Genomic DNA, 20,216 nt, shown 5'->3' with positions numbered 1-20,216 from the left:
TATCCTAGTCCTTGGGAGGCTGAGGCAGGAGGATAGTGAGTTCCATACTTAGCTGCTTGTGTTCAAGTGGGAGAAGAGACAACTGAAGACAAATTATAGGAGCTTATGTTAAATTCTATGTGTAGGGAATAGAGATAATAATAAGTAGTGAGTTAGATAATAACAGATGTATCTATTTAACTTAGGAGGCCAGGGAAGCTTTTCTGAAGCAGTGACTTGGCCTAGTATATCTAAGCATTCACTCATTCTAACAGCTCTTTGCTAACTCAGCTAACTGTTGTATATAAAAACATGCAAAATGTTTTATTTGTGGCATATTTCATATTTATGTTATAAAATTGAGGCTGAGAAATTAAATATTCTAAATATTTTGGTGAAATTTTTCTCTAAAACTGATCTTTTTTTTGAAATATATTTCAAAATGATAATAAAACAATATAAAATCTTTTCTGTTTTTAGGAATGGTGGAAAGCAGCAGACATAATTGGAGTGGGTTGGATAAGCAAACTGATATTCAGAATTTAAATGAAGAGAGAATCTTAGCTTTACAGCTTTGTGGGTGGATAAAAAATGGAACGGATGTAGATGTGGGACCGTTTTTGAACTCCCTTGTACAAGAAGGGGAATGGGAGAGAGCTGCTGCTGTGGCATTGTTCAACTTGGATATTCGTCGAGCAATCCAAATCCTGAATGAAGGGGCATCTTCAGAAAAAGGTATTAGGTTATGTTCTGAGAATTGGCAACTCATAGAATCCTTTCAAGAAAGGATGCTGAAACCAGTATAATACTATATAACAGTAAATATCAGTCCATCACGTTTATTTATACTTTGGTTTAGGTCTGTAAAAACAGATATATCTTAAATATCATTTTAATACTATTAGGAGTTTTCAAATATTCCTATTTTCACTGATTCCCTTTTAAGGATAGTTCATACACATTAAAAATATTTCCTTCAAGATTTAGGACTACTTTACTTTGTAAGCATTTTTATGATACACATTTGAGTATGTTGTAGTGTATACTTTATTAGATGGTTATTGGTTGACTCTTAGGAAGCTCTAAATGAAACTTTAATTTAGACCATTAAGTAAAAAGCATATAAAAAGCATACTTTGGTCTACAAAAATACTTCTACTTAAGTCTAGTAATTAAAACACAGGTTTCATGTAGTATTTTTTTAAAAAGAAAAAACTTGATATGATTTTTTCCTCTGGCATTTTACTAGAGGATCCTTGGAGAAACAAATCTTAATCTAAAACTTCAGGATTTTCTCTTATGAGGAATATTTGACTTGAAAATTCCTAATGGGAGAGGGAGGGTGTGGGGGGGTAAAAAGAGGGGGTGGAGGGAAGGGGGGAGAAATGACCCAAATATTGTATGCACATATGAATAAAAGAAAAAATTAAAAATAAATAAATCACAAAAAAGAAAAAAGAAAATTCCTAAGATGTTTCTGTATTCAAAATACCCGTCTTACGTGCTGGTCCATTTTCAAACCATTATAGTTCAGTTATACTATAAAGAAAAACATGAAATTGCTGTCATATATTTATTTGCAGTTTAAAATTAGAGAAAGTTAATTCTTTGCCTGGATTGGATCTTTTTTTTTTTGCCTTTGCTTAGTGAAAACTTCCTCCATTTGAGAGTGTAATAGATGATATGTGGTAATGGAAAAAATTGGTAATTTAAATTCCAGAATTCCATTTTTGGGCCAGAGATGCAGTTCAGCATTTGCGTAACACATAGAAACCCTGTGTTTAATCCTTGGCACTGCAAAAAACAAACAAACAACAATATCTCTATTTCTAATTATAATTTTGTATATCCTGAAAGCACAATACTTTCGTATCTTGTACACCTGGAAAATTTGGTGGTAGATTTAAATACCCATACTAACAGTTATGAAAAAGTATCATCCTAGTGATGTTTATAAATTTCATTAAAGATTGAAAAAAACTTGAGTTAAACATTTTTGAAAGTCTTTAAATCTAATAGAATAGACAGAGAAAGTAAGAAAGACAGACACAGTAATGGGAAATGTTTGCAAAAATGAAGAATAAGCCAATTAAGAACTTAAAGTAGGAGATGCTGTTTTATTTGGAAAAGAAAGTGATTAGAATCAAGAAACAAAGGACACAGCGTGGTGGTACACATTTGTAACCCCAGCTGAGAGGGCAGAGGTAGCAGGCCAAGACCCAATCTAAAAACAAAACTAAAGCAAAGCAAAAAGGGTTGGGAGCATGGCTGAAGTCGCAGTGATTCTGTTAGATGGTTTCACTTTTCTTCATTTGGGTACTAAATAATAACATAGTCTATAGGAAACTGCCTGGAATGAGAACTTAAAAATAAAAAGATGTAATTGTCTTGCATAGGGTTTGTAAATACACATTGCTGAAAATTTGTTGATTTTCCAGTCTAAATCCAAACCTTTATAATTTGCCCACCTAATTTGTATGTGTTTAGGGTTTAAAAAATATGGAGGAAGGTGATAGTAAGTTTTTGATCACTTTGATTAGCTGGTTATTTTTAATATGCAGGAGATCTGAATCTCAATGTGGTAGCAATGGCTTTATCAGGTTATACGGATGAGAAGAACTCCCTTTGGAGAGAAATGTGCAGCACTCTACGATTACAACTAAACAACCCATATCTGTGTGTCATGTTTGCATTTCTGACAAGTGAAACAGGATCTTATGATGGAGTTTTGGTAAGCTAATTTCTTTCTCAAGATCCTCCTTGGAATTAAGATTGAAGTTTTTATCTGACTTTAATAAAGTTTTCAGATACCTGTAGTATCAAATGCTATTATAGTTTGATATATATAGATATATATAGATATATCTATATATATGTTAAAAATATGGGATCTTGAACTTTTTTTGAACATTTCTTTTGAGTATTATTCCCAACCTAGAGCAGTTAATGGATACCAAACTGGTTTTGCTTTTTATAGTTTTGTTAATATAATTCACAAAAATAGACAGAATAAAGAAAATTCTTTCACTTACAGAACTGAGCTCTAAATATCTACAACTATGTAAACATAATGTATATTTGCTATTTAAATGTTTTGTGTGTGTGTGTGTGTGTGTGTGTTTACCTAAGTAAAATAACTCATGATCAGTTGATCAGTTTTGGTTTTTGGGCAGGGTGGCTATATAGCATACAGACTTTCTGTGTTAACATTTGTCATTCTCAGACATGTTCCTGTTTGGAAGATAAATTATTTGATCACACTACCCATAGTGGACTATTTCATTTTTCATTATTTGTTCTTTTTATTGTTATTTTTTCCTCTGCTGGTTTAGCTACCTATGACCACATCAACAAATAGCTTCTTTATCACAAAGTGAGGAAAGAATGAAATAAGATTTGTTTAGTAATTTCAGTTGTTGGATTTTAAGCCTCACATTAGTACCACAAGTACTTTGCACTGTTGGGCTTCTCTTTAGCAATGGGAAGAGCCTTTTGCATTAAGATTTATTTCTGTGTTTGCTGTTTATAGCATTCTTATAAAATGTAAATTGCTTGAATAATTGGTTTAAATGTCTAAATCCCTAGAATTTATAAAAACGTGTATTTTACTGGGATAGCTTGCTGAGGTTTTAAATAAATGTTAGTAGCCATTTTGCCAAAATCTTTTGTCCATTAATTTTAATAAATTGCTTTCTATGAACTTTGCTAACTACTTCAAATTAATATCCAGAAATGTGTTTTTCTACTTCTTTTGTTAAACAGAGGACTTTAACTATATCTGTAGGAGATAAAATGATACTTTCAAGAGGTGATATAGAATGATGGAGACTGGAGAAAGAAGTGAATTGATAAGAGAAGTAAATCGCTTAAATATTAAATTTCTGTGTTTTAAGTTAGGACAACCGAGAAGGAAAGTCATATATCCAAGCTATTTTAAGAATGTACTTAGTAATACTTCCTGTGTGTATAATTAATTTTTTTAATGTTAAGTTGCAGTTAGATAGTAAAACATACTGAATTGGGAAGTCAGATAAAGGACTGAGTCCTTTCTCTGCCACAGCACCTTAAGTTATTCAGTTAACTTTTAGGCTCTAGTTTTCTCAGCTGTAAAATGAGACAGATAATATTTTTAACCATTTCTAGATCAAAATTGTAGCATGTGCAACTGAATCTAAGAGTTTATTCCCACTTTTAGGGTAGAATATTTTATTATTGAGAAAACATTCTGTATTGGTTATCAACTGAAGAGCTCTTAGGTTTAAGTAGGAAAATTACTTCATAGAATGGCTTCAGTGGAAACTGAACTTTTTTCTTAAGTTTATAGTGAGTATTTTTCAAACTAGTGTTTTACAATATATTTTACAAAATATATAAAACTTTGAACTATCATAAATGTCTAGTTTCCCTAAAATTAATTTCTATGAAGAAGGATTATAAGGCATCTTAAAGTTGATATACTATACATCATTGTTTATATTTTATACTGGTGTATATAAGACTGAACTGAACTTTTTCTTAAACTGAAAATTTGGTCAATGTTTAAAACTTAAATCTTTACTTTCAAGGACAATAACCTTAATGCTGAGTTTCTTCAGTTACACCAGAAAGGGCATGTTAGACAATCACTGGTTCTGTCAGTATATATACAGTAGCTTATTACTGCATTTGAAAATAAACTGGTATATTTAACCTGTAAAAATTTAAAACTTGAAGCATGTACCATGAACTTCCTGCTTTTTCTGTTTTTCCTAGTATGAAAACAAAGTTGCGGTACGTGACAGAGTAGCATTTGCTTGTAAATTCCTTAGTGATACTCAGGTAAGAACTGATTTATTTCATATTTGAGGTCAGTAATATTTGTTATTTAATTATTTTAAGAAACTAATCTTTATAATATACTTGATATTTATTAATAAACTCAAAAGTAAGGTAATCTATTGCCTTGGGATATTGTAAATATATCTGTCATAATTCAATTCACTTGCTTAGAATGTTGACTTAACATTTTGACTTATATTTGCTCTTGGGAGAAAGATTAGTTAGCAGATAAAAATGTTACTGGGGAATAATGCCTAGAGTTTGGGATGGGATGCAGTCAGGAAAAACCTAAAGAAAATGGTTGTTACTGATGATTTTAATGTTCTCTTACAACTCAGATTCTGTGTTTCTGTTATATACTATTATGATAGACAACAAGAACTTTGCAGAAAAATGAGGATAATTCTCTTTAGTAAATCATCTGTAGTATTTTTATAGAATAATTATTAGAACATAGAAAATGTCTTGCTTTTAAAAAATATTTTAAATGATTGTGGATGCTGCATTGAAATGCGTGATAGATGTAGATATCTTAGAGAGTTCATACTTAGATTTTGGAAAGGGCTTTTGTTTTAAAATGTTTTCCATTAGGAATTAAATTGTTCCAAATGCAGTAGTTTTGAAGTACAAAATATACAGTGAAACAGATTGTTCTAGAAAAGTCACTTTGAATTTTCCAGTTAAATAGATACATTGAGAAGTTGACCAATGAAATGAAAGAGGCTGGAAATTTGGAAGGAATTTTGCTTACAGGCCTTACTAAAGATGGAGTGGACTTAATGGAGAGTTACGTCGATAGAACTGGAGATGTTCAGACAGCAAGTTACTGCATGTTACAGGTTAGTACAGTTTTGACAACAGCTTAAAAAAACAAAGCTAAACCATAGTCTGCATGCTCTGTATTCCCTCAGCTGTAAATCAGTATGCCAGCCCTGTGTTGTACTGGTTTTTTTGAGATAGGGTCTTGCAAACTATTTGCCCGGGCTGGCTTTGAACCATGATCCTCCTGATCTTTGCCTCCAGAGTAGTGAGGATTGCATTGTGAGCCACAGGCACCTGGCCAGTATGCACTTTGGCTTAGAATCTTTGACCTGATAAGTTGATCTACAGAGACTCATCCTTATCTTACTGTCCTGTCCTTAATGTCTCCTCGTTGAGTTATCCAGGTTTTCCTTTCTTTGGGAAGTACCAGTTTTGACTGCATCTGAATTCATGTAAAGCTCAAATGGAATAGAAACTTCTCGTCATTTTCTCCAGTTATCAATGAACTATAGCTTCTATACAAGCTGTTCCCTTTTCCTGATCTGAATTGCAGTTTCACTTGAAGTGCAGAAGGCAAATTAGACCCCTGTTCTCTTAACTCACTTTCCCATCATTTTCATGAAGGTGGCCTGAATAACCAATTCATCTATTTTTTTCCTTAGTTTTTACTGTTCAGTGGTTAAAACCTGATTCCTGGCAACAGTTGTCTTCCACTTTACTTTCATTGGTAAAAGCTCAGAGTATTTCTTTAGATTTGTTATAGTCCTCCAGTTAATCTTAACCTTTCATGGCATCAGTATCTTCCTTTTTCTTGTCCTCATCCTTTTGCGTAATAGGAAAGCCTGATGTGCATGGGGTAAGCATAGCAAAATGCCCCTACCCTGTCTTCCTGTGAACATACCTAATAGTGAACCACAAATCACCAAGTAAACTTCACCTGAAATATTAAGCCATTGTCCAATAGTTGTGCAAGAGTTCCATTGTGACAGTTCCATACATGCACACAATGTACCCTGGTTCAGTTTATCCATTCCATTATTCTCCCTCTTTCCCTCCCCCTTCTTAAAGTGACTTTGACAGGTTTCAGTGTTCCATATTCATACATGTATAGAAAATACATCAATCATATTCACTCTCCTTCACTCTCATCATTTACCCTCCTCCCACTAATACCCTCCCCTTAAAATGACCTGTTTTATATTCCTGTCCTGCATTGTTGAAGTGTCTACTGGAATGAGATTATGTCTTTTAAATTAAAAATTGTAGGCATATGACTACAGAGTACAAATTGGTTAGTAACTTTTTGTCAAGATTTATAAAATATCTAAAATACAGACAGTATATTATGTAGTCTTGCTTTTAAAAAGTCTAGTCTGGCACTTGCTGCCTTCTAATGTGATGTTTTCTTCATTTATATTTGTATGGTGAAGATTAAGTTGACCATCTTGCTCTACTAGTTTGTTTTCATTTTGTTTTGTCCTTTTTCCTTTTGTTCCTTTGTTCCTTTGTCATTTTATTTACGTTAATTGAATATGTCCATGTTTTACTTTATTTTTCTCGTCTTTTTAGCTATACTCCCTTTCATTGTCTTTTTCTTAAGGTTGTTGATTTATATCTCAGAGTATGCATCTTTTATTCATCAAAGTCAACATTTTCCCCCTTGTACTTGATTTCACTCCTACCACCTCATGTTTCTTATTTCACTCTTCCCCTTTCTTACCTCACACCTGACACTTCTCTGCCTTTTATTTCATACTTTATGCTTCACGAATGTTACATCAATGTAATTTCATTCACACACTTACTCTTTTGACCTATGGTCAAAAGTTTTACTTCTATGTGCATTATAAACTCTAACTTAAAATGTCATTTTTGTGTTGAACAGTCATTTGTCTTTGCATAAATTATAAGAAAACAAATATGGACTTCTATATTTATTCACTTATTTATCATTTCTGGCATTCTTTATGATGTCGTTTGGTATAAAAATTTTTTTCTTTAGTTTTTCTCCTTAGCATTTCTGTAGTACAGATAATGGGTTCCCTCACCTAATAAATTTTAACTGAAAAATGTCGAGTTCACCTTTGCTTTTTCTTACAGCACTTTTCTGACCTGCATTGTTTCTAGTGAGAAGTCAGCTGTTCTTACTCTTGTTTCCTTGAATGTGATATTTCATTTTTCTTTGGATCTTTTGCCTAAGTTATAGAGCTTTGTCATCCTGCTTTTTTTTCACTGAATTGACTAGATCTGTTGGTTAGTGTTTTTCATCAGATTTGGGAAGTTTTGGGATATTTTTTTTTATAATTTTTTTTTCTGTTCCTGTCTTGTTCTCTTTTTCTACTTGGACTCATACATATATTAAGCCATTTTATATTGTCCCTAGACGCCTAAGGTTCTGTTAATTTTCCTTTCTCCTTTTTTTTTTTTTAATTAAACAAATTTTTTTAAGTTTCTTGGCCTCTTTTCTTCAGTGATAGAGCACTTGTCAAGCATGCACATGGCCCTGCATTCAGTACCAGGAGAAAACAAAAACAAAGAAACAACAACAAAAATCTTATTCTCTGCCTCTTTTCTTCAAGTTGGATAATTTGTATTGGTTTGTTCATTGACTTTTCTGTCACTTTCTATCTGCTATTAAACTTGCCAGGGAACTATATTTTTCATTTATTCACATGTGCATACAATGTTTGGGCCATTTCTCCCCCCTACTCCCTACTTCCTTACTGTCTTCCCCCCCACCCCCTTGCTTCCAGGCAGAAATTGTTCTGCCCGTATCTCTAATTTTGTTGAAGAGAGAGTATAAACAATAATAAGAAAGACAAAGCATTTTTGCTAGTTGAGATAAGGATAGCTACACAGGGAGATTCCTAGCATTGCTTCCATATACAAATGTGTTACATTCTAAGTTGATTCTTCTAAAACTGATCTTTTCTCTAGTTCCTGATCCCCTTCTTCTATTGACCTCTGTCGCTTTAAAGTTACTGTATTAGTTCCTCTGCAGTGGGGACATCAAATACTATCATGTTTTTTGGGTTTCTTACCTATCCCCATACCTCCCGTGTGCGCTCTCGCCTTATCATGTGACCAAAGTCCAATCACATTGCTGTATTTGCCCTAGATCTAAAGTCTGCATTTGAGGGAGAACATACAATTTTTGGTCTTCTGAGCCTGCCTGACTTTGCTCAGAATGATGTTCTCTAGTTCCATCCATTTAATTGCGAATGATAAGATTTCATTCCTCTTCATGGCTGAGTAGAATTCCATTGTGCATAAATACCACATTTTCTTAATCCATTCGTCAGTGGTGGGGCATCTTGGCTGTTTTCATAACTTGGCTATTGTGAATAGTGCTGCAATAAACATGGGTGTGCAAGTGCCTCTGGAGTAACCTGTGTCATGTTCCTTTGGGTATGTCCCCAGGAGTAGGATTGCTGGATCATATGGAAGATCTATGTTAAGATTTTTAAGAACCCTCCACATTTTTTTCCAGAGTGGCTGCACTAGCTTGCATTCCCACCAGCAGTGTAGTAGGGTTCCTTTTTCCCCACATCCTCACCAACACCTATTGTTGGTGGCTATTCTAACAGGGGTGAGGTGAAATCTTAGTGTGGTTTTTATTTGCATTTTCTTTGTGGCTAGAGATGGTGAGCATTTTTTCATGTGTTTTTTGGCCATTTGAATTTCTTCTTTTGACAAAGTTCTGTTTAGTTCAGCTGCCCATTTCTTTATTGGTTTATTAGTTTTGGGAGAGTTTAGTTTTTTGAGTTCCCTATATATTCTGGTTATCAGTCCTTTGTCTGATGTATAGCTGGTAAATATTTTCTCCCACTCTGTGAATGGTCTCTTTAGTTTAGAGACTATTTCTTTTGTTGTGTAGAAGCTTCTTAGTTTTAGGAAGTCCCATTTGTCTATAGTTTCTCTTAGTTGCTGAGCTGCTGGGGTTCTGTTGAGGAAGTCCTTGCCTATACCTATTACTTCCAAAGTGTTTCCTACTCTTTGCCAGGGAACTCTTAATTTCATTTATTGTGCTTTCCAGTTGTATAGTCTCAACTTTGCTATCATTGACATTTCTTAGTTCCAGTTCCCTTAGTTAAAACACTGTTTTCCTTTATGCCTTTGAATACATTTCTTTAAACATATGTAGAAGTGACATGGAAGACTTCATCTGTTAAATCTAATGTCTAGGCTATTTTAGGTATAGTTTCTGTTGACTAACTTTTTTCCTTGAATTTGAACCATATTTACCTATTTATATGTCTAGTAATTTTTTTTCATTGAATATTGGGCATTATTCATATGACATTAAAGAGATCAGGCTTCTTCAACCTTTTTCTGAAGAATGTTGATTATTACTTTGGGGAGTTCAGTTACTAACTTACCACTCTTGGTTTTAGATTTTGTTACTATAAATCTGTGGAAAACCATTCCCAACCCCTTCTGATTTGTTGAGACTCAAACTCTGAAATGTTTCCTCTGCAAATCATGTTGGAACTTGATTTTAGGTTTTATTAGGGCATGTCTAGAAAAGACTTCCCAAATATGAATTGACCAAATTCTTTCTTAGTTTATCCTTAACTTACGGCAAAAACTAAGAAAATGTTTGATTTGGGTCTGGTTCTCTTCTTATTTTTAAAATTATTTTTAAGGCAATAAATACATGTTTTAATTGAAGGCATGAAAGAAAATATACAGATTTAGCTTACAGATAATACACGTTCAAAAGCAGCACTTCAATTCACAGTATATTGCTAGATGTGAAGGACCGGGCTCAGCATTGTTTAAATATGATTGAGCAATTTTGTTTTGTATATGGATAACTAAACTATGTTTAGTTTATGAACCCCAAAGTTTTAATAGTTGGAACAAAGGGTATTCTGTTTATTGTCTTCAACCAGAAAGGCAGTGTTTGCTCTGGATTTCTTAAATTCAGTTAAAAGAAAATTACACTTCCCCAGGTGTGATAAATCCTATAAATATTTATGTCAGCAATGAAGACCAGCTTATGTAAATTAATTGAGCTCCCATTAGTTATTTTATCTATATTCTATTAGGAGCCAGCTTTTGGCAAAAAGGGGATCTGTTTCTTCTGTGTTATTTATACCCACAGGCTACCCAGAAATCACTGTCTTAAGCCAGGACATTGTAAACAATTGAAATAATTCATGTTTAATTTTTAGGGTTCACCTTTAGATGTTCTTAAAGATGAAAGGGTTCAGTACTGGATTGAGAATTACAGAAATTTATTAGATGCCTGGAGGTTTTGGCACAAACGAGCTGAATTTGATATTCACAGGAGTAAATTGGATCCCAGTTCCAAGCCTTTAGCACAGGTAAGTATATTGTTTTGGATCGAACATGATATTTCATTAAATGAGTTATTATCAGCTCCTTCCTTTCTTATGTTGAGTTCCTGTGGATGTCTTTATCTATTCCAGACTACACTTTGTTCTTGATCTTCCTGTTCCTTGGTTCTGCCCCTTCCTAATAATCACAGGCAGCCTGAGCTTTAATCTGAAATAGAAACAACAGCAGACCCAGAGAGAGGGACTTAGGAAAGCCTAATGCCTATGGCTTTCTGAAGTTTTCCAGTACTTGACAGTCTCTTTCAGAATCTAAACTCTTACATGATCCCACTACATGTTGGTTTTCTTCATTATTTATATGCAGTAGAGCAGGATGTGGGATTTTTTTTCATTTAAGAGTATATGTATATGCTTATATGTCTAATCACACATAAAATTCTTTTTTCTTTTACTATTAGTTTAAAAAATATGAGATCACTCATCTCATAAGATACATGACATAAAATCACTTAAAATCACTGTAGTAGTTAAAATGTTGAATATTAGGTTATCCTCAGTGTGAGCACTGGATGGTGCTATTTTCTTATTTTAGGAAATTGAAAAAGTAATACACTTATATTAAAACAACCAGAGTATTGGTAAAATACCTTTGTGTTGCAGTGTGTGTTCCTAATCTGTATAAGTGATTAAGAGCTGAGGAGTTTATAAATGTGCAGCTTATATTGGCTATTATTCTAATGTGCCATTATAGGATCCTTAAGTCCTTTTTATCTTACAAACAAAATTTTTATAAGGAAATGTTGTTCAGAAGATTATGTCATTGAACTTTGGTTTAGAAGTCCTATATTGGGTATTTTGTAACGGCCTAGTATGAATTCTCATGTCCTTGGTAATTCTAAAGTGCTGGGGTCTAAAGCTCTGATTTTCCAGCAACATCAACAGTATTAAAGACTATAACTAAATATAATAGCAAGGAAGTACCCCTGTAGTGTCACTGCCAAGTGGGGATTTTAAGTAAGAGCTAGTCAGACTTAGCAAATGAATCATTTTGCAATATAAGGTCAAGTCTTCAAAATTATTCAGCCACGCGTGGTAGTGCACACCTGCAATCCCAGTACCTAGAAGACTGAGGCAAGAGGATTACAAGTTCAACCAGCCTGGCTACATAGGAGATCCTGTCTCCAAAAAAAAACAAAACAAAAGAAGTTTTTAAACAACTTTTTTAGTATCAAACTGAATTATCATTCCATTGTAATTTGCATTCCATTTCTTTCTTTTTTTATTTGTTTTGTAGGTGTTTGTGAGTTGTAATTTCTGTGGCAAGTCAATCTCCTACAGCTGTTCATCTGCCCCTCATCAGGGAAGAGGTTTTAGTCAGTATGGTGTGAGTGGTTCACCAACAAAATCAAAAGTCACAAGTTGCCCTGGCTGTCGAAAACCCCTTCCTCGGTGTGCACTTTGCCTCATTAATATGGGAACACCTGTTTCTAGCTGTCCTGGTATGACATAATTGCACAAAATATTTTTCTGAGTTCAAATTGTTCCTACATAATTGAGTTAATGTTGCAAATAAAATACATACTAGCCTATGTTTGTATTAGTTCTAAGAAAGGGCATTTTACTGACTTGAAAATTTATATGATTTCCCTAATTTATATAATCTATATTTTAAAAGTAAAATGTATATCCATGATACTTCAGATAATCTCAAGTGCTGACCAGTTTAAATTTGTGAGAAAAACTTAAATATGAAGTAATCTTATGATTATACCATTCTCTTAGCACTGTTTCCACTAATATTTTTTCAAATTTGATATTTAAGAATTATGCCCATATCTATTAATAAATACCTTACATTCCTAAGGAGCTTTGGATAGGCTCAGAGAACTTTGATATTTTCTCTTCAAAACTTAACTGTGAAATACATGGAAAAAGTATTAACCTAGAAGCTAGGTCTCTTTGAGTTTTAAGCTTTAGGGCTGCTTCTGCTATGTTTGTTAGTTACCTAGTAAATGTGTATGTATATTTTTTTAATGGTTAGAAATATTACTTTTACTATTTATAGTGAACATATGGAAAGTCTTTTGAGAATAGTAGATAATGAATATAGTGTATCTAGTAGCTGAGAATATTCCATCTGTTTACATAATTTGAAAATGACATTGCAAAAATGTTAAAAACATTTTGAATATTCAGTACACTCGTGTAAGGATGTACTGGATATAGTGTCAGAGTATCTGTTTTAGTTCTGTGACATTCAACATTTGACATTGAGTTACTTTAGCCATTTCTAATAAAAGTATTAGACTAAAGAGTCTTTCTCATAGTTTATCATGTTATTCTGAGCTTGTTCATATAAGTAGTTTGCTTTATTATTGCATTAATATCTGTGAAAGACTTTTGGTCTCATGGCTGGTCAATTATTTTTCAATCTAGATACCTTTTTAAACAAGTGAAGGCAATATGCAATGCTTAGTTTGGGGTTTTTGGGTTTTTTTTTTTTTTTGAGATAGGGTCTCACTGTGTAGCCCAGGCTGGCCTAGAACTTACTATCCTCCTGTCTCAGCCTCTGGAGTGCTGAAATTGCATGCATGTACCACTACAACAGCCTTTGAGTTAACTGTCAATTAAAGATTTTTTTATTTTATGCATTGCATGATCAGGTTTCTTGTGGCCCTCATCCCAGCAAATAAAAATATTAACAATTTGGAATACCTACTACAATGAAAGAATGAAGAAATAAAATACAGTGTGAATAAATTATATATCTATGTGAACTGAGATATATAGGAGTAGTTAAATTTAGTACGTCTTCTGGACCGTCAGTGTCTGGAAGCTGTTAGGATTGTTTTCCTTCTAATGGCACCTGAGTGCTATTCATTTTTATTAGATACCAGCTTTTCAGTCTTTTCTGTTTTTGAAGTAAGTAAGAAAAAGAGTAATTTTCTAGAATTTGACGAAAAGTAAATCATAAAACATTTAAAATTGTTATGGAGACTAATAAATATTGAATATTAATATTTATTAGATCTTAAAATTTTTCCATATTTGTTTCAGAAATAATTTCTTTGTGTAATATATATTTGAGTCCTTATTTAATATATTAAGATAAGGCTGATATACTAGGATGGATCAAAGAGCCTTGGGGAGCTAATGGTGTACAATAAGCCTGGATCGCTAATATAAAATAAGAGAGGATACATTCTAGAAAATAAGTACTAGTTCACAATCCCTTGTCTTCATTTTGGAAACTAGAAAGATCTGAAAATTCAAAGTTTTCTTTTTTTTAAAGAAAGGTTTTATAATAATCTCATTTGGCAACAAAACCTGTTCAGAATTAACATGAGGTTAGTGAGATCTTTATTTCTCTTGTTTATTTGTGAATATTCATACGCTTCACTGCAAAACACTAATACTTTGAGTACAACCATCTCTTTGGAGGTGTTACTATATGTATATGTATATATATTTTTAATCCTCATTCTGAATTTTGAAAGACACTTAACCTCCTACCCACAGGGTGAATAAGGAACACTATATAAAGAAGATGTTAGGAATTTTGTAAAATAAAAGCATATTTTCTATCTGAAAGATATCTGGAATGCTTCAGGAAGAAGGTACCATGTAAGCTGGTACTTTAGAGTTCAATATTTGACTTTCATGGAAACATCTTTTTACACTCAGTTGTGCACTAGAACTCTATTAGAACAGTTCTAAGTAGCATCATTATAAATATGATAGATTTTAAAACATTTAATAAATATTTGATAGTATCTATTCTAAGTGCTAGAAATATAACTGAGCAAAAATGTTTTTGCCTCTAGAGAGTTTAACTTTTAGATTGTGACTTTTTTTTTTTTTTTTTTTTGGTGGTACTGGGGCCTCACGCTAGGTAGGCAGGCACTATACTACTTGAACCACTCTGCCAGTCCTTTTTTTGTTGGTTATTTTTTAGTTTAAGTCCAAGGAGTATATGAGAATTAACAAGTACATCAGATAAGGATTTAGGAAATGGACTGATAGGAAATAGTGTAGAAAAATTAGAGGGAGCCTGAATATGAACTCTAAAGACGTTGCAGAGCTACATTAATTAAGGAATAAGTGTGTGTGTGTGTGTGTTTTAATCAGAAGAATCCTAGTTCCAGAATAAAACAGGGTCAAAGAAATCAAATACTAGCATAATGCAGAAACCACTCTGGTGCTTTACCTATAATCAGAGTTTATATCCACCCATCATGTTTCATGATCCAAATAATTCAGGTGTCCGCAAGCTTATTTAACTGAGACTTGTTAGTTGGCTTCCTTTTTTTTTCTTTCTTTTCTTTCTCTCTCTCTCTTTCTCCACCCCTGTGGAGGTGTTACTATGTATATATATATACATATATATATACACACACACACACATACACATATATATTTTTTAATACTTATTCTGAATTTTGAAAGACACTTGGCCTTCCCACCCCCTGGATGAATGAGGAACATTATTCTCTTTTCTTTCTTCTTCTTTCTCTCCCCCTTCCTTACCTCCCTCCCTCTTTCCTTCCTCCCTTTATCCTCCTTTTTGCTCTTTTTATTTTGGAGGTAGTGTCCTGCTTCTTGCTTAGGCTGACCTGGACCACAGTCCTTTCCCACTGTTGCTGGGATAACAGGCATGTGCACCACCAGACCCAGCATTTTTCCTTTTGAGATGGGGTCTCACTAACTTTTTGCCAGGTCTGACCTAGAACCATGATCCTCCTGATCTCAGTCTTCCAAGTAGCTACGATTACAAGGATGAATTAACAGTGCCCAAACCATATAGTTATTTTTATCTTTCTCTGAATGTGATCATTAAAGTGTGGCCAGTAGTGGTCCAAGTGAAATTCTAATTACAGTTATCTATGAAGTATGTCTTAGTAAGTAATGATTGGTTAATTAGACCTAATATTTTTAGTTACTCATTTTTCTATTTTGTCTCTAATTGTATGGGATTTTTAAATATTTTAATTTGATTCATTATTTTATACCAGAATACATTAAGGTAGCCAAAATTAATAGTATCAGCACTTTTAGACTATTACAAGTTATATATGTATGTGAAGATGTACATGTATAAACATGCATAATGTAATAATACATTTTCTTTAAATTTTTGTAACTATAGCATAGACAGGAATATTTATACATATGTACTATGATAAATTGAACATGAATGAGGCCCATATCTTGTTTAATTCATTGTACCTATACTTTTGATCATTCCTCCCTTCCTAGTGCACCTCCTTCATCCTCTCCAGAGGTAACCACCATCCTAAATTGCATGTTAATAAGTCTCTTACAGATTATTTTTCACTACTGTTGAGTGTCCCATTCAGTGTAGTATTTCAGTGTGGTTTTTGCACTGAAAACATTTTGGTTTCCAGTGTTTCACTATTACTATAACGCTTCTATTACCATTCTTGTATATGCCTCCTTTCAACACGTGCAGATGTCTTTCTAGTGTATTTACCTAGAAGTTGTGCCAAATTACAGGATTATGACATTTCAAGATTCAATTTGCTCATATTTTACTTAGGATTTTTATGTCTGTTCAGTAGGGAGATTGGTCTGTAATTTTTCTTTCTCATGTCATTTTGTCTTGTTTTGTAAGCAAAGTTGTACCAGCCTTATGAAGTGAAATGTGAAATTTCTCTTTGTCTTCTTTGAAAGAGTTTGTGTAGGTGAGAATTACCTGTCCCTTCAGTATTTGGTAAAACTCACTTGTAATCTTGACCTGGTACTTTCTTTATGGAAAGATTAAACTACTGCAAACTTTTCAAATCAGATCGTTTCCTTTGATCATTTATACTTTTCAATTTTTATTGGCTATTAAAACGTTGGGGAACGCCTGTCATTCAGTATTCATTCTGTCTATACTAGATCTTAACATAAAAATTGTGATTTAACTGTGGTGTATAATTTATATTTTGAACATAGAAATACCTTTTACAAAATTTAGAATATTGTTAAAGAAGATCATTTTCTTTTCCCGTAGGAGGATCCAAATCAGATGAAAAAGTGGACTTGAGCAAGGACAAAAAATTAGCTCAGTTTAACAACTGGTTTACATGGTGTCACAATTGTAGGCATGGTGGGCATGCTGGACATATGCTGAGTTGGTTCAGGTAATCGGTACACACCTTCTTTAATAAGCCTCTAGTTAAAGGACATAAAGCAGATGGCCTTTGAAATAGTTCAGGTTGTTTTTACTGTGTTCTATTAATGTCTAATCAAAGGATGAGTTTCTTTTTTACTGCCATTTGAGTTAACAAATATGTAGTCAGCCTTTCCATTACTAAATACCCTGTGTAATATTAAACTAAAAAAAGTTTCTACTTATATAATAGAAGTATTTCATATGGCTTAAATAGTTGAGTAGCATTGTTTAACTTTATATGGGGGGGATGATATGTTTACAGCTCTTTACAACTGACTGGATAGCCCATAATTTATTATGTAATTGAATTGTGAATGTAGTAATAGAATACATACCAAACTACCATATCAGTTCTTTGCTAAGGAAGCTTGGTATTTAGTAGGTAGACACCTCATGGAATGGAGACTCTCAAAACCATACGTTTATATTGAGCAGTGCCAGTGGCCGTGTGTGCCTCGTTATTATAACGTTCATACTCAGCTTACATTAATTGCTTTGATTTAAACTCTGAGCACATCACTGTCACCTTCTTAACTAAATGTGGTATCGTGGCATATACTTAGAAAGCAAATTTTAAGTAACTTTTTCTTCCATGTTCAGCTTAGTAATTATTTCTAATGTAATGCTCTTAGTACTTTTTTTCCCCCTGGGTTTTAATTCCTATTTTTCCCAAATACCATTTTGAAAACTTGCAATCTAGGTAGTAGTATAGAGACAAATAAATGTATGCCTGTAGGTATAGTTTGGATTTTTAACTGTCAATGACCTTTTTTTTTTAGAGATCATGCAGAGTGTCCTGTGTCTGCATGTACATGTAAATGTATGCAGCTGGATACAACAGGAAATCTGGTACCTGCGGAGACTGTCCAGCCATAAAATGTTACCACTTCAAGAAAACCTTCAACTTTCTAATAGATGTTCTTCATAGTTCAAAAACATACCTCAGAACAAGTTACTCACGACTTTCCTATAGTGGGAAAATAAATCATTCCAACAGATGAGCAGTTTGATATTTGAGTGATTTTGGTGTTCTTTACAGAGACAAATGCTGCTGAAATGTGAACATCACAGTATGGACATAGTTCTGTTCTGTAGGTTGAAAAGTTCATTTTGGAAGAACTTTATAGGTTTTTATCAGAATTATGGATGCTATGTGAGAGTTTTTGAAATAAAAAGTACAGCACCTGGATCTTCAAAGCTGAAATTGGATATCTTTCAATAAAATCTTTACACTTTTAAAGTAAAGTGACCAATGCAGTGATTCACATGATAGTATAAGCTTATCTATGCTTAGAGTCCTTTAAGATAAGATAAGGTTATGAATTTTTACTTTTAGAATTAGAGCCCATGACCCACACTGGAGAATAAATTTTATTAATATATGTTTAATGTATATATGGTTTGTTTTGGTTTGGTTTAGTTTTTGTAGATACTAGGGTTTGAACTCAGGGCCTCACAATTGAGCCACATCCATAAGCCCTTTTTTGCTTCCATTATTTTTCACATAGAGTCTCATGCATTTGCTCTGATCCTCCTGCCTGTGCCTGCCAGGTAGCTGGATTACAGATGTATACCATCACACCCAGCTTGTTTGTTTTGACGGAGTCTCATTAACTATTTGCATGAATTGGCCTCAAATCCTGCATCTCTGCCTCCCCAGTAGCTTGATTATAATATATGTATATATATTTTAAGGAGTTTTTTCCCCTCTTACACTTTCATTCTAATACGAGAAATTTTTCTATAAACTGTTATTCTTCAAAAAGCCCAAATTAGAATGTATCATACAACTTTTTATAGTATGCACCATTTCAGGAAAACATTATAAATTTTTTAGTTTCAACCTTTTCCTTTCCAGTGTTTGGATTTGTCTTCAGGAGTTTTTTTCCATATTATTAATGTGTCACCTTGTCTTCACCATTTGGAAACATTTTACTGAACACATAGTCTACAGAAGATCATAGATGGCTAACCATTTGACATAGTATGTGTAGTGTGACCTGTCAAATTCTTGCCTGTTTTGGAATGTCTTGTTTTTTCCAAGGTGGATTGTGAGGTGTTGGGGGACACAGGATCTCTTCAGAGACTACCTTGGGTGTAAGTTGCTAAAGATAAATGTATCAGGCCAATTTGGGAACTTTGTTTTTCAATTTTTTTCTCTTTCTGTAGCTAGACAGTTGCAAAATTGTGCCATTCCTCTCCATCAGCTGCCATATACAGAGGACTGAACTGAATTTTGTAGTAGAAGTTGCAATTACATATAAAACCTAACATTTTATTTTACAGATTTTGGAGAAAGAAATATCTTAAACTGAAGATTCTTAAGAGCTTTTACATTAGCAATTTTACCTAAGGATTGTTACATTAGTTTAAGATGCAGCCTAAGTATTAATGAAAAGTAAATTAAATGTATTCTTTAAGATCGGATACAGAAGACTTTTCTAGGAAAATGTTGGAAGTAGTATATATCTACTCCAAATGTCTCGGCTATATGACAGTTTTAAAGAGTTGGAAATGGTTACAAGGTGTTTTATTTTTGTTTTTATTTGTTTTAACAAAGATTACTGTTAAGGGACTTTTTCCAGTCTTAAGTAAATCATGCTGATTTCATTTTATTAAGATGGCCTTTTTTCCCTTAATATGGCTTCAGTTGAAGTGTTCTTTTCAAGTGCTCTAGATATGAGAAGTTAGCTTTAATTATGTCAAACTCTTCCCACATGCGTTTTCATTTTTCCTTCACTGAAGCACAATATAAAACTAATGAATTTATATGAATAGTTTATAATTTGGGGGAACTATAGCATAAGACATGAATATGGAGTATATTATGTAAATAATATACTTATTTGTAATCATAGTGCAGAGGGTGACATTTAATATTGTTCCTTTTTGTCAACTTCCTGATATTTCCTTTGAAGCCCAAATATAACAATTTTTATGATGTCTGTTTGTTTTTCATTTTATATGTATTGGAATGAAAATATGTCTGAATTATTTCCCCATTTTTATTCCTAGAACACTGATATTTAGGAGTATAAACTTAAAAGATATTTTACATAAACGTGTTCAAAGTGTTTAATAAAAGTTTTTATTATTTTTTAAAATACTAAGTAAATGTGGGTTGAAGTCAGCATATCTCATGTAGAAATTATCCTATGACTCCTCTACAAATAGTA

General features: G+C 33.1%; 1 protein-coding gene across 5 annotated transcripts in view; it reads left to right on the top strand.

Annotated features, from left to right (window-relative positions):
• The window catches only part of Mios (meiosis regulator for oocyte development), a 31,665-nt gene extending 11,680 nt beyond the window's left edge, over positions 1–19,985 (top strand). For 4 of the 5 annotated variants that reach the window (XM_074064691.1, XM_074064692.1, XM_074064693.1 and 1 more), the window contains 8 exons: positions 460–714; positions 2,541–2,710; positions 4,732–4,797; positions 5,478–5,636; positions 10,737–10,889; positions 12,157–12,361; positions 16,879–17,008; positions 17,820–19,985. In XM_074064691.1, the coding sequence (XP_073920792.1) occupies positions 460–714; positions 2,541–2,710; positions 4,732–4,797; positions 5,478–5,636; positions 10,737–10,889; positions 12,157–12,361; positions 16,879–17,008; positions 17,820–17,916 (1,235 nt within the window). In that variant the 3' untranslated portion in view covers positions 17,917–19,985. The remainder of the gene's footprint in view (positions 1–459; positions 715–2,540; positions 2,711–4,731; positions 4,798–5,477; positions 5,637–10,736; positions 10,890–12,156; positions 12,362–16,878; positions 17,009–17,819) is intronic. The other variant, XR_012445137.1, reaches the window with a different exon arrangement.
• Positions 19,986–20,216: the final 231 nt, after the last annotated feature.

Source organism: Castor canadensis, chromosome 2, assembly GCF_047511655.1.
Source record: "Castor canadensis chromosome 2, mCasCan1.hap1v2, whole genome shotgun sequence".
Classification (NCBI taxonomy): Eukaryota; Metazoa; Chordata; class Mammalia; order Rodentia; family Castoridae; genus Castor; species Castor canadensis.
This window is presented reverse-complemented; position numbering and strand designations above follow the sequence as displayed.